Raw genomic sequence first — 21,484 nt, 5'->3', positions numbered from 1 at the left:
CTAAGCTCTGCTCACGACCTGAGTTTGATCCCGACAGAAGTTGGTTTCAGGTAGCCGGCTCAAGGCTGACTCAGCCTTCCAACCTTCCGAGGTCGGTAAAATGAGTACCCAGCTTGCTAGGGGTAAAGGGAAGATGACTGGGGAAGGCAATGGCAAACCACCCTGTACACAAAGTCTGCCTAGAAAACGTCGGGATGTGATGTCACCCCATGGGTCAGGAATGACCCGGTGCTTGCACAGGGGACCTTTATTTTTTTTTAGAAAGACAAAATGGAGGCAAGATTATTTAATAATGTTTTTATTTATGCACTATACCAAAGCAAATTAAAAATGTTGTTGAGGGATAGCTTTTTGTACATGGTGAATGATCTGATATAAGCCTTCTAAAGTGCATGCCTATAGCTGAATCAGGCCTGACTAGAGTCATCTAGAACAACTTGAAGAGATGAGCTTTCAATGTGACTTTGAAAGAGACAGATCTTCATATATTTTACACCCAGATTTGCACGAGAAGTAGAAATATATCTAGTATTTGTCACAGTTGCTAAAATACCATTCCCAGCTGCATGAAAGAATCAACATTCAAACAGATGGGGTAAGACCAGGAAATGAGCCACCTCAAGCAAGTTTTGCAGCAGTGTTTACCTGAGTTGCTCCAGGTTTATTGTAAAGTTTTCAACACTATATATGAATGTCACCATCACTGAAAAGTAAATACCCTGTTATTCCTCTGGGAATGACCGCATGGCTTATGTGGGAGATCTCATGTACTGACAAAACTAATCTTACTTAGATATTTAATGAAGCAATGTTGTCATGTGTCTTTTATCTTCAAACAGTTCAACCCTGATCCAGAGATATGATTAATTCCCACTGAAATGTGCTCACTATTACATCTTTAGTCTATCTTTCTATCACTGGGGACTCAAGGCACTTTTCACTTTTCACTATAAAGGCACAGGCCAAATCTAGAGCTGCTTAGTTTCAAACCATGCCCTGCAACTTACTTGGGCTATTGATTTTAATGCCACAAGTATGGTTAACTTCCTCTGGATTGGGGCTTCTGGGGACAGTTTCAAGCCTCTGAGAAATTAATGGGATGGACCTTGCATTTGCACTTTCGACTGCCTTTCTCTTGCAACAATGAAGTTTGTATGAAGAATGTAAAAACAAATACACAAAGGATATATTGTATTAGTATTATCGCTGTGAGCTGCCTTCTAGCCTACCTCAGCTATAGTAACAAAAAGTTGCTGCCACTTGTTCTTGTCCCAACACATACCTGAGGAGGAGGGGCTGTGGCTCAGTGGCAGAGCATCTGCTTGGCATGCAGGTTCAATCCACGCATCTCCAGTTAAAGGGACTAGGCAAGTAGGTGATGTGAAAGACCTCTGCCTGAGACCCTGGATAGCCGCTGCCAGTCTGAGTAGACAATACTGACTTTGATGGACCAAGGGTCTGATTCAGTATAAGGCAGCTTCATGTGTTCATGTGAGGATAGTAAGCTAAGAAAAAAAGAGTCACTTTGAAGAACAAGTAGCTCTGATTGACTCTCAGTGAGAAAGGCGGACTATAAATAATGTAAATAAATAAAGTTTGCACTTGGAAATGATGTGTGAAGTGTGGTGGTGATAGAAGCAAAACCAGTAAACATAATTTGTCCTACAGAATTAAAATAAGATTATTAGTAATTTTTTTTGCTCTTTTGAGAATTTTAAGAGCTTCCAGATAAATAAATCAGATGGAATAGGTGATGTGGTTGGTAAAAGTACAGAGATAGAGATTAGAAAGGCAGAGACCTGGGATTGAGAATTTGGTTCCTGTGGGTTCCATGGTTCAAATTTGATGGGCATTTGTTTCAGAGCTTTCTTATAAGAGCTTTGAAGGAGAAAATCACAATTTTCTTTACCCCTGTTTTTTATTATTATTATTATTATTATTATTATTATTATTATTATTATTTAATTTATATCCTGCTCCTCCCTGGCTCCAGTTAGGCTCAGGGCGGCTAACAACCATAAATTCAAAAAATGAAAATGTCATACTGTATAATTGATACTTAAAACCTCAACTCAATTCTTTGGCATGCCTCCCCCTTTGCAAATTCTTTTACAACCTGACAGTCCCTTCCTTCCGTAGAGCCTTTATGCTCGCCTGTTTAAATGCTGCACTCTCAGCAGTATTAAATGGAAGATATGGAAATCTACCATACTCTGACAGACTTTGCTCATGCAATTCAAAGAAAATTGACACATTATCTGATAAAATGATGGAATGCCCCTTCTTTAAACGCCACCGAGATAAATGGATCACCCCCATATTGGCAAGAATTCCTGCCCCCATAACAAAATAGTCCCCTTTTTGCTGATAGGTAGAGATCCAAATATAACATTGGCCTTAGAATATGATACAACATGACAAAAATATCCACCCTGCCTACCTACCTCCTTCAGGATTTTTTCCCCAGTGTGAAATAATGCTCTGCTTTTTCTTCTCTCTGACTTTGAGAGGATATGGGGAGATATCTGTTCTAAGAGGGGTATAGTAAGTTCTAAGTTTTCCAGGTCTCAGTTTCTTTCCAGTAGGTATCAGAGCAATGCATTTTGCCAGGAGATGGCACAGGTCCTACAGAGGCCAGATGGTAGTCTAACTTGGCCGGCACACTTTAAACAGAGAATGGGTGAGTTGAGCAAGGTGGCATGTGGCATGGAAGGGGCAGCCTGAAATGGGTGGGTGGGGCTGAAGAGGCAGGGAATGTTAGTGGGCAGCATCCAAGAGCAGACCTTACTGCCATCTGCTTTTTCAAGGGACTACAGTGACTACAGATCAGAGTCTAGACAATTGACACTTTTCCTTTCCTTTGAGTCTGAAACAGCTTTCCTCACCTGACTTGTACCTGGCATCCAGAAGACTTTTCCCTCTGTAAATCTGAAGGTAGGCCCAGAAGGCTATCAGAGATAGAAGGCTATCAGAAGGCTATTCTTGGCTATCAGAGAGGCAGCTGAGATTTACTTTGCTTGCCCTCTGGTGATGTATAGGTAACGGTAATTACAATAAGTAGTTCATAGCAGCATTTTTCCAGTGTGAGTGTGCTTCCTTGGACTTCGATCTTGTGAGAGGATTCATTTCAGGCATCCAGAGATACCCATTAAATCTATTTTTAATTAAAAGTTTTGAATCGGATATGGGAAGGAGTCTGTACAACTACTAGTCTCTGTGACATAGAACGAGCTATAGAATATTGGATTTTTTTAAAAAACCTGGGAATTGTCAGGTTTTGTTTTTTGTATTTAAAGTGGGGTATTTTAATTGTGAATCTACAGATTTGCGGGGTATATGAAATCCATTATATCCCCCAAGAATGATCCTGGGGAACAGGAAAATCTTGGGCTTTACTGGCCTTATTAAAAATTTGACACTTACTTGAAATTCGCTAAAGACATAGGAAATAAACAGAAATAATATCTATTAGTAATACTTGGCTTTCATCCAGTGCATTTCAAATAATCAAACTGCTTCACATAAGCTGTCTCTGGAAAGTATTCCTTTAAAAAAAAATTTGTGGAACAGTGTATGTAATTGTAGAACAGAATAAATTTTTGTCTGAAGTCCATGTCCCCTATGTTGTGTTGAAGTCTTGCTCTGAGAAGTCAGTCAAGCACCATATAACCCTTGATATCTTTTGAATCAGAGCACAGCATGTTTGTAATGATTCTTTGGATTGCTGTAAGGCTGGCTTCCTGCTTTGTCATTTCTCTACAGAGTGTTTTCCAAATAACTTAGAAACTTTTGAAACCTTGCTTTTTACTAACATAAAAAATAACTGGTTCCCAACGCCTTTGAAACATAGGCATAAAATGAGGGAGCAGAAATTACTGGACAGCTTTGTGATGACACTAATCCCTCAACTTCTGACAAGTTCGAGAAGTCTTTTTTTTTTAAAGACTTCTTTAGTAGTTCTTTCCAGCGCTTATAAAGCTGAGTTTTTATCATATGGTAGGAGACATTCTTATGGTGCTGCATTCTATTTTATTACAGTTATTTAATCATTGAATCTATAGGTCTTTATTTTATTGAGTTTCATAGCCTTGCTATCCCTCTGAGTAGGTACCCAAAGCAAACTTCCCTCCCCTGATTCTCATCTGTTTCAGTGAAATTTTCCTAGCCTTTTCAAACAGCTTTCAATGCCAAAGGCAAACTTAAACAGGAAGGTCTTGCCAAACCGTATATTTGGACATTGGCAAATGCCAGTGTTTATGCAACATTTTAGGGTTTTCTTGTCGAAGCAAAAACTGTATTTAATTCCTAACTGAAGGGAGAAGTTAGTTGCTCTCTTGTGACTGTTGTCCCCTGATAAATAGGTGGCTGGCAACATACATCCAGTATCTGAAAACCTTGCAGTGGAATTTTTCCATCTTGGCATCCTTTCATTCTTTTCAGTCACTGTGCCCCCTTTTTCTCCCTGCCTGGCCGATCCCTATTTGTTAAGCTGCGCCCATCCTTTGATCTCCCTCCTCAAATCCATTTTGAAACCACCTCTTCTTAGTCATCTTGCTTAGTAGGTTTGGGGACAGGTAAATAGAAGAGAGTCACACAACTAATATCAAGGGGGAGGCTCTTTCATTTTAGGTGTGCATGCCTCTGCTTCCTTCTCACTTGGCAAGTCACTAGTTGTATGCACATCATGGTAAAATATCATTGGTAATTGGTTGTTAATATAGAGCGATTGTCTGCTTGTTGTATACTTCTGGAGATTGCTTGGTAGGATACTTCTCTGGACATGCCATACAGTAGGTAAAAGTTTATGCTTGCCATCAGTAGCAACACAAAACAATCTGTGTAACATTTCAACATTGATATTTTGTAACTACTCTCACAACCAATGGGAAATAGACCAGTTAATACCATTGCAGATCTCCCTATCCAAATGAAAGCTGCACTGTTTTGTATGGATGAATTCATAACAGGAAATGTTTATACTTGTATCACCCATGGATATACTGTTTCCACATGCTGCTTGTTTAACATAGTAATTTCGGGGAAATAAAGAGAAAACTATGCATCCACAATTTGGGAAATGCAGCCCAAAATGATGTCATTGGTGGCTCAACAGAGATGTTTTCTCACTCTTCCTGTTTGCACCTGACCTTCAGGATGCACAGGTTTTATTTTTTTATCACAGTCATAAAGCTATATAGTGATTGCACATATATACCGTATTGTCCGGCGTATAAGACGACTGGGCGTATAAGACGACCCCCAACTTTTCCAGTTAAAATATAGAGTTTGGGATATACTCCTCCGCAGCCGAGGCCCGCCCCTCGCGCGCTCCCCTGCCGCCCCCCTTCGCTCGCCTTTTGCACAAGGGCCGGGAGCCGGCCGGGGGGAGGCGGCGCCTGTTCCTGGAAGAGCCCCGCCTGGGGAGTTGGTCACATTCTTGGCCGCGCTGCAAGAGCGGAGCCAGACGCACCAACGCTCAGGCGGGGAGGGAGGGAGGCAGGGGGGGAGGAGGAGGAGCTCGCAGCCCGCATTCGCTCAGCCCCGAACCACCCTCAGTCTGGGCTGGAGCGCTGCCGCCGGAGCGCGGCCAAGCGCTTCCCTCCGTGCGCCCCGGCGCGCCTGGCTCCGACTCCCAGCCGGGCAGCGAGCACCCTCGCCGGGCTCGCTTCCCCTCCCTCCTCCGGCGGACATGGACAGAGCGGAGGTGGCTCCCCAGGCAGATTCTCCAGTCCGGCTCGGAAGTTTCAGCACCCGCCCTATAAGACGACACCCGGCGTATAAGACAACCCCCAACTTTTGAGAAGATTTTCCTGGGTTAAAAAGTCGTCTTATACGCCGGACAATATGGTAATTGTAATACCGATGTTTTGTAATTTCATTTATGCACATATATTCACAAAATCAATCCATGTGTGATTCACATGAATATTTTATTGTGACTTCTGAGGTGAGGAGGCATGGTCCACCGAGATTGGTCTGGCCTTTAGGCCTCTTCTATGTCATCATCTTGATGGAGAGAGCAACTTTTTGTCCCTGTCATTCTTCAGCGCTGGTCTCTTCCTGGCTTGTAAGGCTGTAAGCTGTCTCGATCACTGGCATCCTTTAATATTTCATGGCACTGAAGTCTGTCATAATGCAAATACTTAAACTGATCATAAAACAGGTCTCTTCTAGATCTTACACTTTGATCCGTCTACCTGCCTTTCAGCCAGACCAATAAATAGATGTCAAGTGTCACACAATAGATAAAATAGATTTTAATAGTTCCAATACAGATCTGCTAAAAGATTTCTTACTTGCCTCACTCCACCCCTTCCACAGCTGAAGAGAATTATCCCAATTTGTTTTATATATTGCTAGGTTCAAGTCCAACAGCACCTTAAAGATCCACAGGATTTTGGGGACGTAAGCTTTTGAGAGTCAAAAGCTCCCTTCGTATCTGACCAAGGGAGCTTTGACTTTCAGAAGTTCCTACCCCGAAAATCTTGCTGGTCTCTGAGATGCTATTGGACTCACGCCTAGTGGTTTTGCCAAAGACCATCATGGCAGTCCTCTGAAACTGATTTATATATAGGTGTAGTGGATTCGTGTAATTGGGGTATATAAGAAATGGAATATGGAATATTGTTCTTTATAACACTCTCTGGAAAGTGAAATGCTGAATCGTTTTTTTATTCTCACAACCACCCATGTGAAATAGTCACAAATGGAAAAAAGTCACACTATGAATTAATGGCAGAGGTGCTACTTAAGCCCACCTCTCTCAAGTTCATATACATTGAATAGAGGGATGTGTGCATGTGTATATTTTCTGCATATATACTACATGAAAATGCTTTATGTTATTTGGGAGACTTGTACAACTATAGAAATGTTGATGAACTTTAATTGTGTGTGAGATATCTTAGTGGTAGGCTTGCGTGTTTACAAAATGGGTATATATTTAATCAAGGAATCTTTATTTAGAATTATGCATTGTGTTTTGGGTGGCTTTAATACTTACTACCGACAGAGAATGCTTGTGTGGTCTCTTAATGTGGGAGTTTGTGATGAGCCATTAAAAAAAATGTTTTCCATCCCTGTATTGTACAGTTATTAAAAAAATCTTTTACATTCACTAACCTTAGGGCATGAATGCTATCATTGTTTTTCATAGTACTATGCGTGAAGCATCTTGGCATTCTATAGTATGTTAATCATTGTCATTTAAAAATTATATTCTCAGTTTTGATTTTACCATCAAAAACAGAGCCTGCCATTACAAAACACAATAAAACAGCAACGCTGCTGCAAAAGTACCTGACTTTTTCCCCATTGGTGACTGGGAAACTGGCAAAGATGGATATAGTCACATTACTGAACACAATCCAAGTGTATACATTGACTTCCATATACAGCATATCATAAAGAGACAGCTGCAAGAAATTTCTGCACATCTGGTTGGGTTGTTAAATAATTTCTTGGAATACAGTAAGAATGTTAAAATCATCTTAACTCTCCAAGAGCAGAATTAATTTGTTTTGCTGTATGCACCAAAATAATGTTAAGAGAAGCAAATCAGAATTGCATGTTTAAAATACCCAGCGCCTGTACCGTAAGAACATCTCTTGCTAGACCATTACATTTTTTCGGTGTGGTAGCACTCGTGATCCTTTTGGTTTTACTTGCCTGTCAAATTTCTTAAAAAGTATGCTATGAGAGTTCTTCTAGTCTAGTGTAACAAGGAAGTAGCAAGAATTAGTTTTTCATGAACTTCATGTAACTAATCCAGGAAGACAGAACATTCTTCAGCATCACCAGTTTCCTTGGTCTTTTATGTAATGTTTTTAATAGCCCTTATTTTTGCAATGCATTACTATTAATAGCTTCTATGGGCATTTACTCTCCTCTTCAAGCTTTCATCCATTCTTTTCCCCACACTGAAACTGGCTGTTCCTCTGGTATGTGTGAAGTCTCTTTGTTTCTTCCTTTCAGTCCCTTCTTAAGACCATCTTCCTTGAAGCTTTTCCTAAGCCTCAGTTTACATCGTTCTTTCTTCACCTCCCTCCTGCGCTTAACCCCAGTTTTCTATTTTCAGTTCCTGGTTCCTCCATCTCTTTGTCTTGCCTGTGCAAGGATAGTATCAATATTGTGTTTGGAGTAGTACCTGTTGGTGCATGTGTGTGTTAAGTGCGGTCAAGTCGCTTCCGACTCATGGCGACCCTATGAATGAAAGTCCTCCAAAATGTCCTATCTTTGTCAGCCTTGCTCAGATCATGCAAATTGAAGGCTGTGGCTTCTTTTATTGAGTCAATCCATCTCTTGTTGTGTCTTCCTCTTTTTCTGCTGCCCTCAACTTTTCCTAGCATGGCTGTCTTTTCCAGTGACTCTTATCATCTCATGATGTGACTAAAATACGATAGCCTCAGTTTAGTCATTTTAGTTGAACCTGTTGGTACTATACAAATATTAGGTAGTAATGTGTGTAAAGTGCCATCAAGTTGCAGCCAACTTATGGCAAACCCCTTTTGGGGGTTTTCATGGCAAGAGACTAACGGAGGTGGTTTGCCAGTGCCTTCCTCTGCACAGCAACCCTGGTTTTCCTTGGTGGTCTCCCATCCAAATACTAACCAGGGCTGACCCTGCTTAGCTTCTGAGATCTGACGAGATCAGGCTAACCTGGGCCATCCAGGTCAGGGCTATGTATGGTTATATTTTGTAAATTGCCTTGGACATTGTGGGAAGGCAGGATATAAATACTTAAAATAAATAATTAAATGTAGCAGTATTAACTATTCATAGTTTCTTCCTCATTCTGATCAGTTTATATATGGTACTTTTTTTTCTTTTGCACAAATGCTTTTCTGCTCCAACAAGTTTTGGAATATCTTTACATCTAGTCAGCATGTAAATCCAGGTCTGCTTAACTTTGCGATAGAACTGATGATACCAAGCATTTTTTAATGCCATTATTAACATTTCTCCCTTTAAGATTCTTTGAAGGAAGGGTTTTGGTGGTAGTGCAACTCAAAACTCGTGTTTCGTGCTTCTCAAGTAACCTATTCAGGGTTACTTAATTCTTTGAATTTGACTATATTTTTTTACATGTCTCACCTCTGATGAATTAAGGACCACAGTGTCTCATGAGAGGTTTGTCCGCACTGAGCATTCTGTGCACTGAAAGTGACAAACTTAGACAAGCAAATTTTGATGAACTTTTGGAAGATTTTGCTATGAGAAAGGCTATAAAAAAACTTTTTTTAGTCTTAGTATAATTGATTATTGTAGTTTCTTTAGCCCTTAATATGTATTTTAAAAGAATATATGTATTTTAAAGAATATAACAGTAAACTTACAATTTTTTTTAATTCCTGCTTATTCTCCAAAATGTTTATAAAGTTCGGTTACTGCAAACGTTTTTCAGTGTTAATTTTAACATTTATGTTTTTCCCCGTCATGACAGTATTTAATAATAACATCTTATGTCCTTTAGAGGAGGAATTGTGAATTGCAAAATTTTAAACACCCATCATCATCCTCGGCTTCACTGAATTTTGTTTAAAACATTCTTCCATCTTCCTCTAGCCTTGAGGATGGGGGATTGAGAGGGGCCTCACAAGTGGTATAGCCTAGGGCCTCTCTTAATCTAAATCCAGCACTGGCCATTGGGTTGGACTCAAGATCCCAGACTCCTTGAGTAATCAGCTATTCAGTACTGTCATCTAAAAACTATTAACATTCCTCAGGCAATGTGCCTGAAGTGGGAGTGTACATGGAAGGACTGTTTTCCTGCAGATTTGCAAATACAAAGGTTCAGTTGAGAAACATTCACCTTAGTTTCTTGGTTATAGCAATGTAAGCCTTGCTGAGCTGGTAGTGCTTTAAGAAGACAGAGTAAGCAAAGTTGTGATTGTTGGTACCAAACTACATGTACATCACATTGGAGTTTGCACCCATCTAATATGACGAAGTCTCTCATGTAATGATTATTCTAAATAAGTCACAGTCATGGATGCTGTGGCACTGGGTGAAGAACAGGGTTTGCTTTTTCCTCCAGTGTTCTTTTTCTGATATAAATCAGACCCCTAGGTGAACAATTTGTCCCTGCAGGAGAAGCATATGCAAATATCATCTCAAAGGCCAAAGTTTTACATCTGAAAAAGGGCATAGCCCTGCCCCATTCCAGCCCCACAGTCCTGATCCAAATTGAACGTCCTCTTGGATCAGTTCTTGTAGGTGATCCGGGCTGTGTAACCGTGGTCTTGGTATCACAGCCTGGATAACCTACAAGAACTGATGAACTCTGACTGTGAAAGCCTTCAACAATATTTTGTCGTCTTGGATGTTGAGAGAGAGGAGATCGGATCATGCATCTTCAACATTGCATTCACTTTGGTCATAGTGCTAATTGATATTAAGATTCAGTCTGTACCCTAACCATGTATATTAATTCATTTAAATTGCTGAAGCTTCTTTTTAATTGTACACATTACAAGAACATTGGATATTTCTATTTTGTTTATAATGAAGCCTGTAATAAACGACTCATTGAGATAGATTGTAACAAATAAACAGCTGTTACCTGGGATAATGAATTGCATTGGTTGCAAAGGACTCTGTTGGATTGCACAGGTGGCTGTGGCTAAATTGGTTAGCAATTCACATACTAACCACTTGCCTTTGAAAGACTGCGTTGTGGGAATATGTCTTGAGAATCTTAGCTTAAAATTACTTTCATGGTTCTCTTTCAGCATAAGTAAAATATATCCATATTTCCCATAAGTTTCAATTGGGAGGATATAATTTATGTGTTTGTTGTAAGGTTTTTTTAAAATATAGTCTCCTTGTCTTGTAATATGAACAATTTTATTGAATAGATTTGATTCTAGAACAATAAAGAAGCACTGACACTGTTCTTTGTTTTTGTTTTTTATGTGTAGGTCCTTGACCAGTATGAAAGAGAAGGCTTTACTTTCCTAGCAAAGGTTTTTAATTCATCGCACTCTTTCTTGGAAGATCTCACAGGTCTGACTTTGTTGCATCAGGAAACCCAAGCAGCTGAGGTAATGTGCGTTAAACACTAAAGATGGTGAAAGATAAACTCATATTACTCTTTAACTTCATTTAACTCACTCTTAACAACAACAAAAGATTTATTTAACTATTTGCCTGCATCAGAATATATGTAGTAATAGAAGGATGTTTTTCCTTAGACCAGATCATAAAGATGCAGGTTATGAAAAATTAAATATGCAAGGTGTACAGACATTATTTTTTTAAAAGCTAAAAACCAGACTAGGTTGTTTCTAAATATTGTCGAAGGCTTAACCTACAAGAACCAATAGGTTGTTTCTGTTTGTGTGCAAGGGGCAGGTGACGGTGGTTGTTTGTGCAAAGCTGGATTGCCTTTTCATGTGTCTGTGGAAGAAAGCCTTTTGATTTACCGCCTGCTTGGTGATGTGCACCAAGTATGAGACCAAAGTGGCAACTGCATCTGTTGCCTCACACACTGAGGGCTTCTTTACACAGTCACAACTTGTAATGTCTTATACTATGCATGTATAGCTAAATAGTGTCTTCTGCCTGCATGGACAACGCATTCTAAGGTGTTTAGTCATGTGCAGTTTCTGACCAGGTTGGGTAATTCAGAGGTCAAATGTGTTTCTCTGATGTATGTTTCTTAAAATTTGTTGTACAGAAGACTACTGTTTTACCTCACTATTCTTTGCAGACTATCATTTGTTTTTACCAAGCAGCCCCGCATGCTCCCTCCTCCCTCTTTTCTCAAACATTAGTGTTAAAGTTACCTTTTTTGTGTGGCAAACCATAGTTGATTGTTATATCTGAACTGAACAAACCATGGTTTGTGCTTTTCCTGGAAACTAAGGTTCCAAACTTTGAATACATTTAAAATATTGTCGAAGGCTTTCATAGTCAGAGTTCATTGGTTCTTGTAGGTTATCCGGGCTGTGTAACCGTGGTCTTGGAATTTTCTTTCCTGACGTTTCGCCAGCAACTGTGGCAGGCATCTTCAGAGTAGTAACACTGAAGGACAGTGTCTCTCAGTGTCAAGGGTGTAGGAAGAGTAATATATAGTCAGAAAGGGGTTGGGTTTGAGCTGAGTATTGTCCTGCAAAAGTATTGTCCTGTAAGTATCAAGATAATGTGCTAATGAGGGTATGGTATGTTAATATGGAACCATTGTATCCTGAAGTGATCTGTTAATGTGTGTAATCCAAAACTAATCTGTATGGCTATTGTTGAATGTTGTCTTTGTCTGGAGGTTTTTCAGGGCAGGAAGCCAAGCCTTATTCATTCTTAAACTCTCCTCTTTTCTGTTAAAGTTGTGCTGATGTTTATGAATTTCAATGGCTTCTCTGTGTAATCTGACATTTGAATACATTTGTATCTGGAATGGCAGCTTTGAATTCATTTCCTTTTCTTTTTCAAATAAAGTATACCTTAAATGTATTGTATCATATAAAACAATGAATTGTTGTTTATGTTGTTAATTCTGAGAGAGTTTAGAGACTTTCATTGTTACTAGTATAAATAGCATAGCTGTTTTTGCAGCTGGGAGAGGTTCATAGGTTTCCTTTGGAAGAAACTATAATAGTGTCGTAGAAATTCTGAAGTAACTACAGCGGGTGTATCTGGCACAGAGCCATGTAACTCTTTTTTAGAATCTTAAATCAACCTAGCAACACTCAAAAGACCCCATATAGGGAAATGCAAAAAAAAAAAAAAGATGTTCAGGTGTGTCTCACAAATTTACATTGCTGTACACCCTTGGGCCAGTTCACACACTGCTATTTACATTTGGTAGCACACAACATTACCACTTTGTAGCACCGATTCATCTTGTGCTGTCTTGCAGTGCCAAACATATACCTAACAGTTGAGAGCTTTTTTTTGTCCTAGGAGGACATTTATTTCCTGGGGTGAGCAGAGAAAAATCCAATTGCAAGGCTACTCACATGCATGCTCTGACACATCAGTGACATGTTAAGGCCTTCATCATCTGTATGGCCACATACAGGCTAAATCGGGGGCTTTGATTACATAACTTTACACCAGCACTGGGGGCATTCCCAGGCTGGGCAGCTTAGGGAGCTGGCTAACTCCTGTCATGCCCCTTGACCCTCCCTTTCCCTGCCTGCACAGAAGGTTGCACCAGCAGTGCTCTTGTGGAGGACCATGGTGTTAATTCACAGGCATGCAGCTGAAGCACAGCAGCAGTGGGACACTGCTCCAGTATATCTCCAAGACATACTGTTCTAATGGCTGGTCAGCTCCCTGAGCACACACCCCCAAATACGCTGTAAGTTGGGTGGAATGGCAGCTTTAAAATATTTTAAATGAAGCAGGAGGTAGGTACGAGAAGGCTGAGGACAGCTCAGTCTGTGGGCCACAGCCCCATTTGCCCATTGGGCCAGCTTCCCCAGTGTCGAAATCATCCTTCTCCACTCTTATGTGAAAGCTCTCACAAGTGTTAGGGGGAAAGCCAAATGCCATTCCTTTTCACCCCTCTTCATTCCAGCGGTCCCCACCCCAACTGTCAGGAGTGTTCCTTTCTAGGAGCTGCAAAGGGAAGGGGGAATTGGCAGATTTCACTCAACTTGCAGTTCTTTGGCTCCAATCTTTTCCCCTCATGAACAGGCCAGCTGAGTGCTGTTGTCAGACAATATTATAAGAAAATGTCTTCCATTTGAGATCCCTGATACTATAAATATCTTCTTTGTTAGGGATGGTCAGTGACTTTAAGATCCAGATTTGTGGCTCAAGTGGGTTTGTTCTTGTTTGTAAAACAGAGGCAAACAGAATCTAAAAACAAACCTCATCCATGGCTGTTTCACCTCTCCCTTTCATCCTTCCTTCAAAGCTCAAAAATAATTTTCAGAAGATAGCTAATTTGTAATTTAAAGTTCTAGTGTCTTTTAACTGAGCAATATGATTAAAATTGTCTAAATTGTTTGATCCTTTATGCAATTGTGTAGAGCTATGAAATAACTTGTGGTTTTTGAGGGTGTGGGAATTTACTGTTGTATTGCAGTACATACAAGCTCATGTTATGTGAGCCTTTATGACTTTTCCCTTTTCTCCTGATGTGCTTTAATTCCCTTTCTTTCTTGCAACAAATTACACCGTTTATTGCATCAAAATTAGGAAAGATTTCATCACATTTTTAAGAAGCGCAAATCTAAATGATGGATCGACATTATATTTGAATTATGAATTATGGTTACCCCAGAAGAAGCTTTGATAGTCTATACTCTATAGTCCATCCAGTTGAGAAAATGGAAACCTAAACCAAAATGGAGTTCAACAATCTCAAAATTGAGAAGGGGAGAATTTTGTAAGCCACTTTGGCTTTTCTCCCATTGGGGAGAAAAGTGGGGTACCATATATACTCGCGTATAAGCTGAGTTTTTAAGCCCAAAAAAAGGGCTGAAAAAGCCCAACTTGGCTTGTACGCGGGTCAATACAGTAGGTGGAGGGAGGGGGGGACTTACCGCCGCCGCTGCCACCGCCTGTCCGCGCGCCTTCCGTGCGGCCTAGGAGTGGCCTGCGGGGCCTCCTGCGCTCAGGGAGGGAGGCGCTGCCGCCTGCCTGCACACCTTCCCTGGGGGGGGTGGGGGTCTTCCAGCCAGCCCGCTCCAGCCCAGCCACGTGGAGCGCGCCTGCCCTCCCTAGCCCCCGGCAAAGGCCGAGCCGGTGGGACCCCGGGCTGGGACGCGTGCCGGTCCTTCCCTGGACCCCTCTCCAAGCGCGGGGATGCAGCCAGGCGCAGTCCTGGAGAGGGAGGGAGGGGAGTGCACGGCCTGGGAGCCTCCGGCGAGGAGGCGACGGCGGTCTGTGGGTCCCAGGGGGCGGCGTCCCAGCCCCCCTGCGGCTCCCCAAGCTTCCGGCCCCTTGGGGACAGCTGCAGGCGTGCGCCTCCGGCCAGTACCTGGGCGGCAGCTCGGCGGCCTCCCTGTGGGGCTTCTTGGCCTGGGGCACGTCCGCTGCCATCTGGGCCCGCGGGCAGCCTGGCCGCGGCGGCCAGCCCAGCGGGGAAGGGAGGAAGGGAGGAAGGAAGGAGGGAGGGAGGCGGGGAGGGAGGCCGGGCAGCCCCAGCCTCCCTCCCCCCGCGTGCATTGCTTGCAACGTGCCCCCCTGCCTATTGTACCCTCGGCAACCTTGGGCGACTCGCCCTGGCCCGTCCGGGCTGCGCACAATGAGTGCTGCACACCGCATTGGAGAGGCCGGGCGGCCCCAGCCTGCGGGGCCTCCTGCGCTCAGGGAGGGGGCCGCCGCCTGCTCGCGCGCCTTCCGTACGGCGGTTTCTTCCCCCCCACACACCCCAGCGCGCCTTCTGCACGGCGGCGATTTCTTAATCCCCCACCCCAGCGTGCCTTCTGCGCGGTGGCGGTTTCTTCCCCCCCACCCCAGCGTGCCTTCTGCGTGGTGGCAGCGGCGGCGGTTTCTCCCCCCCACCGTGCTGTCCCACCTTTCCCCGCGGCCCCGTCTGGCTGGCCAGCCCGGGGGCCAGGGCCGGTCCTCCCGCTCGCCAGCTGATCAGCGGGCCTGCTTCACATCCCCTCTCCTGGTGAGTAGGGGCTCTTCCCCCTCCCCCCGTAGGATGGCGCTGGGGTCGGGGTGGGTCTTGAGGGTCTGGGAGCCCGGGCGGGAGGGCGACCTGGGGCAGGGGCGAGATCGTCCTCCTGCTGTAAAATGGCGGCCGCCACATGTTAGAGTGCTGCAGTATTGACCCTCGGCTTATACTCGGGTCAGTACAGTTTTCCCTTTTCTGAGGCAAAATTTGGTGCCTCGGCTTATACTTGGGTCGGCTTATACTCGAGTATATACGGTATAAATGAAGTAAATAAAATTGCATATCATATTCCAGTATTCACTCCATCATTACAGGACTTCATTAGAGCCAATGTGATAAAGTACATAACATGTGGGGCTTTGGACTGTGGTTCTAATCCCTGCTGTGCTCAGTGACTAGCTCTGCTAAGTCACTGCCTCTCAGCTTAATATAGTTTCTGAGTAGCGAAAATGGGAGAGCCAGCATGATTTAGTGGTTAAGCAGTGTTGGATTAGACCTCGGAAACCCAGATTCAAATCCCCACTCATGCCATGGAAGCTTGCTGCGTGACCTTGGGCCAGTCACACACTCTCAGCCCTGCTGACACTAAACTCATCCTATTCTTATGCATCTTTGTTTGGATTGTCTACTCTGAATTGTTAAATTAACAATTCTAATTTCCTTGCTGTGATTGTTCTTCCCAAGGGATTCATGTTGGTTTGTGAGATTCAATCACAAATAAAGGATCCTTCTAGACATTAATAAGAATTAATAGTATGGACCTCAGTTGGATTGCTGTTGTGGAATTATTTAGAGTGGTGGTACTAAAAGATATACAACAAAAAGGGAGAAAAAAAGTCCCAAATGCGTGTTGAGTCTCAACTCTTTAGCAGGCAGGAAAATGATTCTAGAAGGGTAAATCTGCTTTCTAGGTGTGTAAACTCTGTTTGTTCTATGCCTCCCCCCTCCCAAAGCCCTTATGTAATATGAGAGCAGTAAAAAGCTTAAATTTCAGGTGCAAAATTCTGAACTTTGGTAGCTTATTTAATCTTTTACAGCAGATACGGCATTGACAAATAGCAAGGGAATAGTTAATGTATTTTAATGGTGGGAAGCAAGCTGATTTGAAAGCCCTTGTGGGGCTTTTTTTGCTATCCTTTGTCTTTTTATTCAAAATTATTTTCATATCCTTTCTCCTTTTTCAGAATCGCCTTTGTTTTCAGCATCTGGAGATGTTGCAAATGCTAATCAGTTTGCTGTGTTCTGAAATATTACAATAAATGTTGCTGGAGTTGCTGCCAAGATTAAGCCAGAAACCATCTTAATTTCTCCAAGATACTGTAATAGTTTTTAGTTCTGTATACCACGATATTGTTTACTTCTGCAGTAAATGATACACTTCACTGCAAAGCATGAGTTGAGTCCAAATATCACTTCTGCTTATAGATTGGGAAAGGGTGTCCACGTTACTCTGTCTCAGTCACACTCACAAACTTATGTTGAGAGTTCTATATGATATAGCTTTTCAATAAACATGGAGGAAATTGGCCATCTTTCCTCCACCCTGCCATGTGCAAGCTTACATAGTGGGATATTTGAATCTACCCTATAGCTTGCAGTGAAGCATTTCACTTGTTCTACAAGTAAACAATGGCTGTTACCGCACTAGGTATTCCCAGCGATGTATTAAGAGTTTGAAAATGTTATAAAAAACATCGCTTTAAAAGGGTTTTTGGATGCCACGGCTAAAAAATGGTTGGAAGACGTCTTCACAGCTAAAGGGGCCAAACAAAGTGCGAACAGTATTTTTTATGACAGTTTCAAACTCTTAATACATCACTGGGAATACATAGAAAGTGCGAACAGTTATAACATTTTTATTTTTATAACATTTTCAAACTCTTAATACATCACTGGGAATACCTAGTGCGGTAACAGCCAATGAAGACAGAGCAAACTCAAAACTATTGCAATTATCTTGGAGGGAATACAATTTAGCTCCAACATAGAAGGGTTAAAATTTTCAGTATTATCTGCGCCTTTCTGCTTGCCATGGGGATGTTTGAATCCAAGCCTTTGCAATCAAATCCAGAGTAAGATTTCAAGAGTGTTGCAGTTCAGAAGGTAAAGTTTTCCATCCCACCCCCAACTATTCAAGGGCAGTCCATTCAAGCCAGCATGGTGTAGTGGTTAAGAGCAGTGGACTCTGATCTGGAGAACCGGGTTTGATTCCTCATTCCTCCACATGAGCGGCAGACACTAATCTGGTAAACTGGATTTGTTTCCCACTCCTCCACATGAAGCTAGCTGGGTGACTTTGGGCTAGTCACACTCTCTCGCCACCTACCTCACAGGGTGTCGGTTGTGGGGAGGGGAAGGGAATGGGATTGTAAACCAGTTTGAGTCTTCCTTAAGTGATATAGAAAGTTGGCATATAAAAACCAACTCTTCTTTTTATTAGCTATACCAAGCCCAGTGCTGCATCATGCATTTGTATTGCTTTAATTCTGGGCTGTCATAGTTTGCCCTATTATAGTGAGCCAGTGTGGTATAGTGGTTGGGCTAGAACCAAGACAACATGGGTTCAGATCCCTGCTTGCTATAAAACTTTGTGGATGAACTTAGGCCATTCTTTCTCATTCAGCCTACTTTGCAGGTTTGCTAAGAGAACCATGTATGTTAGCCTGAACTCCTTGAGGGGGATGGTGGTATAAAAATGTACTACATAAATACAGTGCTCTTTTTTTTGTCTGCTCAACATCTCATATAGCAAAGTTCTGTTCACTTAGGAATTTTCATAAATTGCAAGGGCAGCTTGTTGTAGTAGCATAACTCAGAAGTGCTTTGATTGTTTCCTTTACATTAAAAACTTATGGTTTAAATCCAACCCATCAATGAATCGAAAGAGTTTACAGAAGGTTATGCCACTGCTTTCTTTATCCCAGTGCAGCTGCCAGCCTGCAACTCTGAAGCCACTGTTGAGCGGGCTGCAGTCAAGGGGAAAGGGGGAAAATTTCTCACCCTCATTCTTGCAGAACTTCTTATTCTCTTTTCACAAATTTATAATCAGATTTCAGCTGATTCCTCTTTCCTTCTGCAGCTGCATTGGGCTGTTTTGCTTGTGATATATCTGGTATATTTTAAATCTGTATTACGTGAGAGCCCCGTGGCACAGAGTGGTAAGCTGCAGTACTGCAATCCAAGCTCTGCTCACGACCTGAGTTTGATCCCAGCGGAAGTTGGTTTAAGGTAGCTGGCTCAAGGTTGACTCAGCCTTCCACCCTTTCGAGTTCGGTAAAATGAGTACCCAGCTTGCTGGGGGTAAAGAGAAGATGACTGGGGAAGGCACTGACAAACCATCCCATAAACAAAGTCTGCCTAGTAAACGTTGGGATGTGACGTCACCCCATGGGTCAGGAATGACCAGGTGCTTGCACAGGGGACCTTTGCCTTTTGATTTGTTATTAGTGAAGATTATCTGTAGTGACAGATTATCTGTAGTAATCTGATTTAAAGAGGCAAACTGCCTCTGGTACTAGAGGAAGTAGATATCCATCATGATTAGCAGGCATTGATAGCCCAGTTCTCCATGAATTTGTATCCTTTAAAGCAAGAGTGATTCATTGTTCTTCTTAATTATAACATATAATGCTGCTTACCCTCATAATTAAAATATGAAGTGTTTGAAAGAGTTGTAGTACTACAGACAATGAAAGACAATATATGAAGAGCTTTGAACATTCAGAAGAGTGCCATGTAAATACAAAGTTCTTTTAAATTGTTATTGCTTTCAATGTTACTGCTGCTTTTGAGCCTTTTTATTAACAGCAACAAAAGGTACAGAGCAATTGTCTTAAAGAGAGTTGCAACAAGCTGAATAAAAGCAATACACATGAAGTATGTAGGCTATTTATGCCAGCTAGGGGCTGGGTTTTTATACAACATTCACAGCACACACAAATTATGCCTGTTATATAACATACAGATGTTATATGGGACACCTCATATAAACTGAGATGCATTGAGTGTGTTTGCCAGTTGTGGTATACTCCTTCCAGCCCTGCAAATAAAAAGTGAAGCAGTAATAAATGTTACATTTAAGATCTGTAAAATTCCTTGCAATTCTGTTCTTTGTTGTGAAGTGTTTTACGGGAACATAATTTTAACCTCTGTCAGTATTTTGGCCTCTAGGAAAAGTGGCTTACAATCTTACTTACAAAAGAGTGGTTAACCTACATGCCAGGGCCCATCCAAATTTCTGCGACTTGGGAAAGCCTAGGTTCTCATTTCATGAAGACACAAACGTGCAGCACTCACTACCAGCTGCCCTTCCCATCCAAACAGGTTCCTGCTGCCACTTTTCTCTCCAATAGCAATACAGCCTCTCACCCCACCGCCTCTCGTTTTCTCAGTTCAGTCCTAAGAAACTTGTCTGTCTTGAGCCCCCAGAGTTTATATGGTTGTGTCCCTGCTGAGGATAGATGACTGTTTTACAAGGGTTGATGGTAGGCATCACTACTTGTGGTGTCTGCCTTTCTTTTGTTCCACTGTTTTGTTTTCTCACCAGACAGGTTTTGCAGCTATTTGAAGACATTTGCTGTTTCCTAGAGGCAAATATGAAATGCAGTCCATGAGCGGCAAGTCTAATTTTCTGGGGTGGAGGAGGGGACTTACCTCCAATCATATTATCCGAAACCACCACAAAATTTTTAAGAGTCCATCGTGGCTCATGATTTTTACTTGCCTGGTGTATGCTATTGGTACTTTCATTTCAAGGCAGGTGGACATAGGCACTTTCTCACTTTTCATGTAGAAAATGTTCTGAACTATTTCTTACCACCAAATTATAAAAACCGCCTCTTGTCCCTATCACAGTGATTGGCGGTGAAAAGGTTATACTCTGACAAGTAGGTTTTTGCAGGATTGTCTTCAAGTGTATAAAAATTGAGTCTTAAGTTCTGGTAACTTCATATGTACTGTGGTTGTGAAGTAACAAAATACATTTTTAAACTGTTTTAAAACTTCCATAGGAATGATGTATGTTGTGGGTTCATTTTCAGGAAATTGGCCCTTGTGGAATAAACAAACAATGGACATGGAGAACCTGAAACTCCTTTGTACAGTCTCAAACCACCATGCAACGCTGTTAATTGTATTTCCTGTCTGCCTTCCTCCCAGGTCACTTGTATACCAGACACATAACCACACGTCTGAGATATAAAACAGCTAACTAATCACATGGGGGCAATTGGTCAGAACAATAATCTTGTACGCAGAATGAAACATAAGCTTTAACAATAATATTTGAGCTAATGTAGCTGCAGCTTGTCACTGGAGAACTAAATTGCAACATTACAGTGATATGATGCCACAGGAAGCATGAAGCAATAATATCACAACTCCTTTACATTTTAAGATGGAAATAAAATTGAAATTGATTATTTTCATTGTATAGAATAGCGTTCTATTAAACATTTATTAAATCAGAGAAATTAAACAGTGCTTTCCATTGTAATTCAGTAACTCCAAGCCAGTTTGCAGTAATAGTACTATAAAATAGTACAGTTCTATATAGTAATAAAGTACTATAAAATCTTTGAAATTGATAAAATATTGTATTTGGTGCATAGTAGTTCATTTCCATAACTACGTTCGGTGATTGTATCACACCATAATCAGGGCACCTTACAGAAGTGTGCGATATTCTCAATGACTGCACAGTAGTAAGAGTGAACATAGCAGAACCCTCTCTTCTCTGAGCATCACCATTATTTCACTCCACTTGAAGAAAAATGCTATCTGTAGGTATTTGTACTAGTTCACATTATATAGAATAACCCTAGATTATAATGTGAGCTATTATATTTAGGCATTTGAAGATTTCACATTCAAGCCCATACTAACATTTGCTGTGGAGCCTAGAAGGAAATT

At 41.8% G+C, this 21,484-nt stretch overlaps 1 protein-coding gene across 1 annotated transcript in view; it reads left to right on the top strand.

Annotated features, from left to right (window-relative positions):
* ATG7 (autophagy related 7) overlaps positions 1-21,484 on the top strand; it is a 98,160-nt gene that overhangs the window by 40,431 nt on the left and 36,245 nt on the right. The window contains exon 17 of the mRNA XM_056866520.1: positions 10,920-11,042. Within this exon, the coding sequence (XP_056722498.1) occupies positions 10,920-11,042 (123 nt within the window). The remainder of the gene's footprint in view (positions 1-10,919; positions 11,043-21,484) is intronic.

This window comes from Euleptes europaea, chromosome 1 (assembly GCF_029931775.1).
Source record: "Euleptes europaea isolate rEulEur1 chromosome 1, rEulEur1.hap1, whole genome shotgun sequence".
NCBI lineage: Eukaryota > Metazoa > Chordata > Lepidosauria > Squamata > Sphaerodactylidae > Euleptes > Euleptes europaea.
Note: the sequence above shows the minus strand (reverse complement) of the source record. Positions and strands in the feature narration are given on the sequence as shown.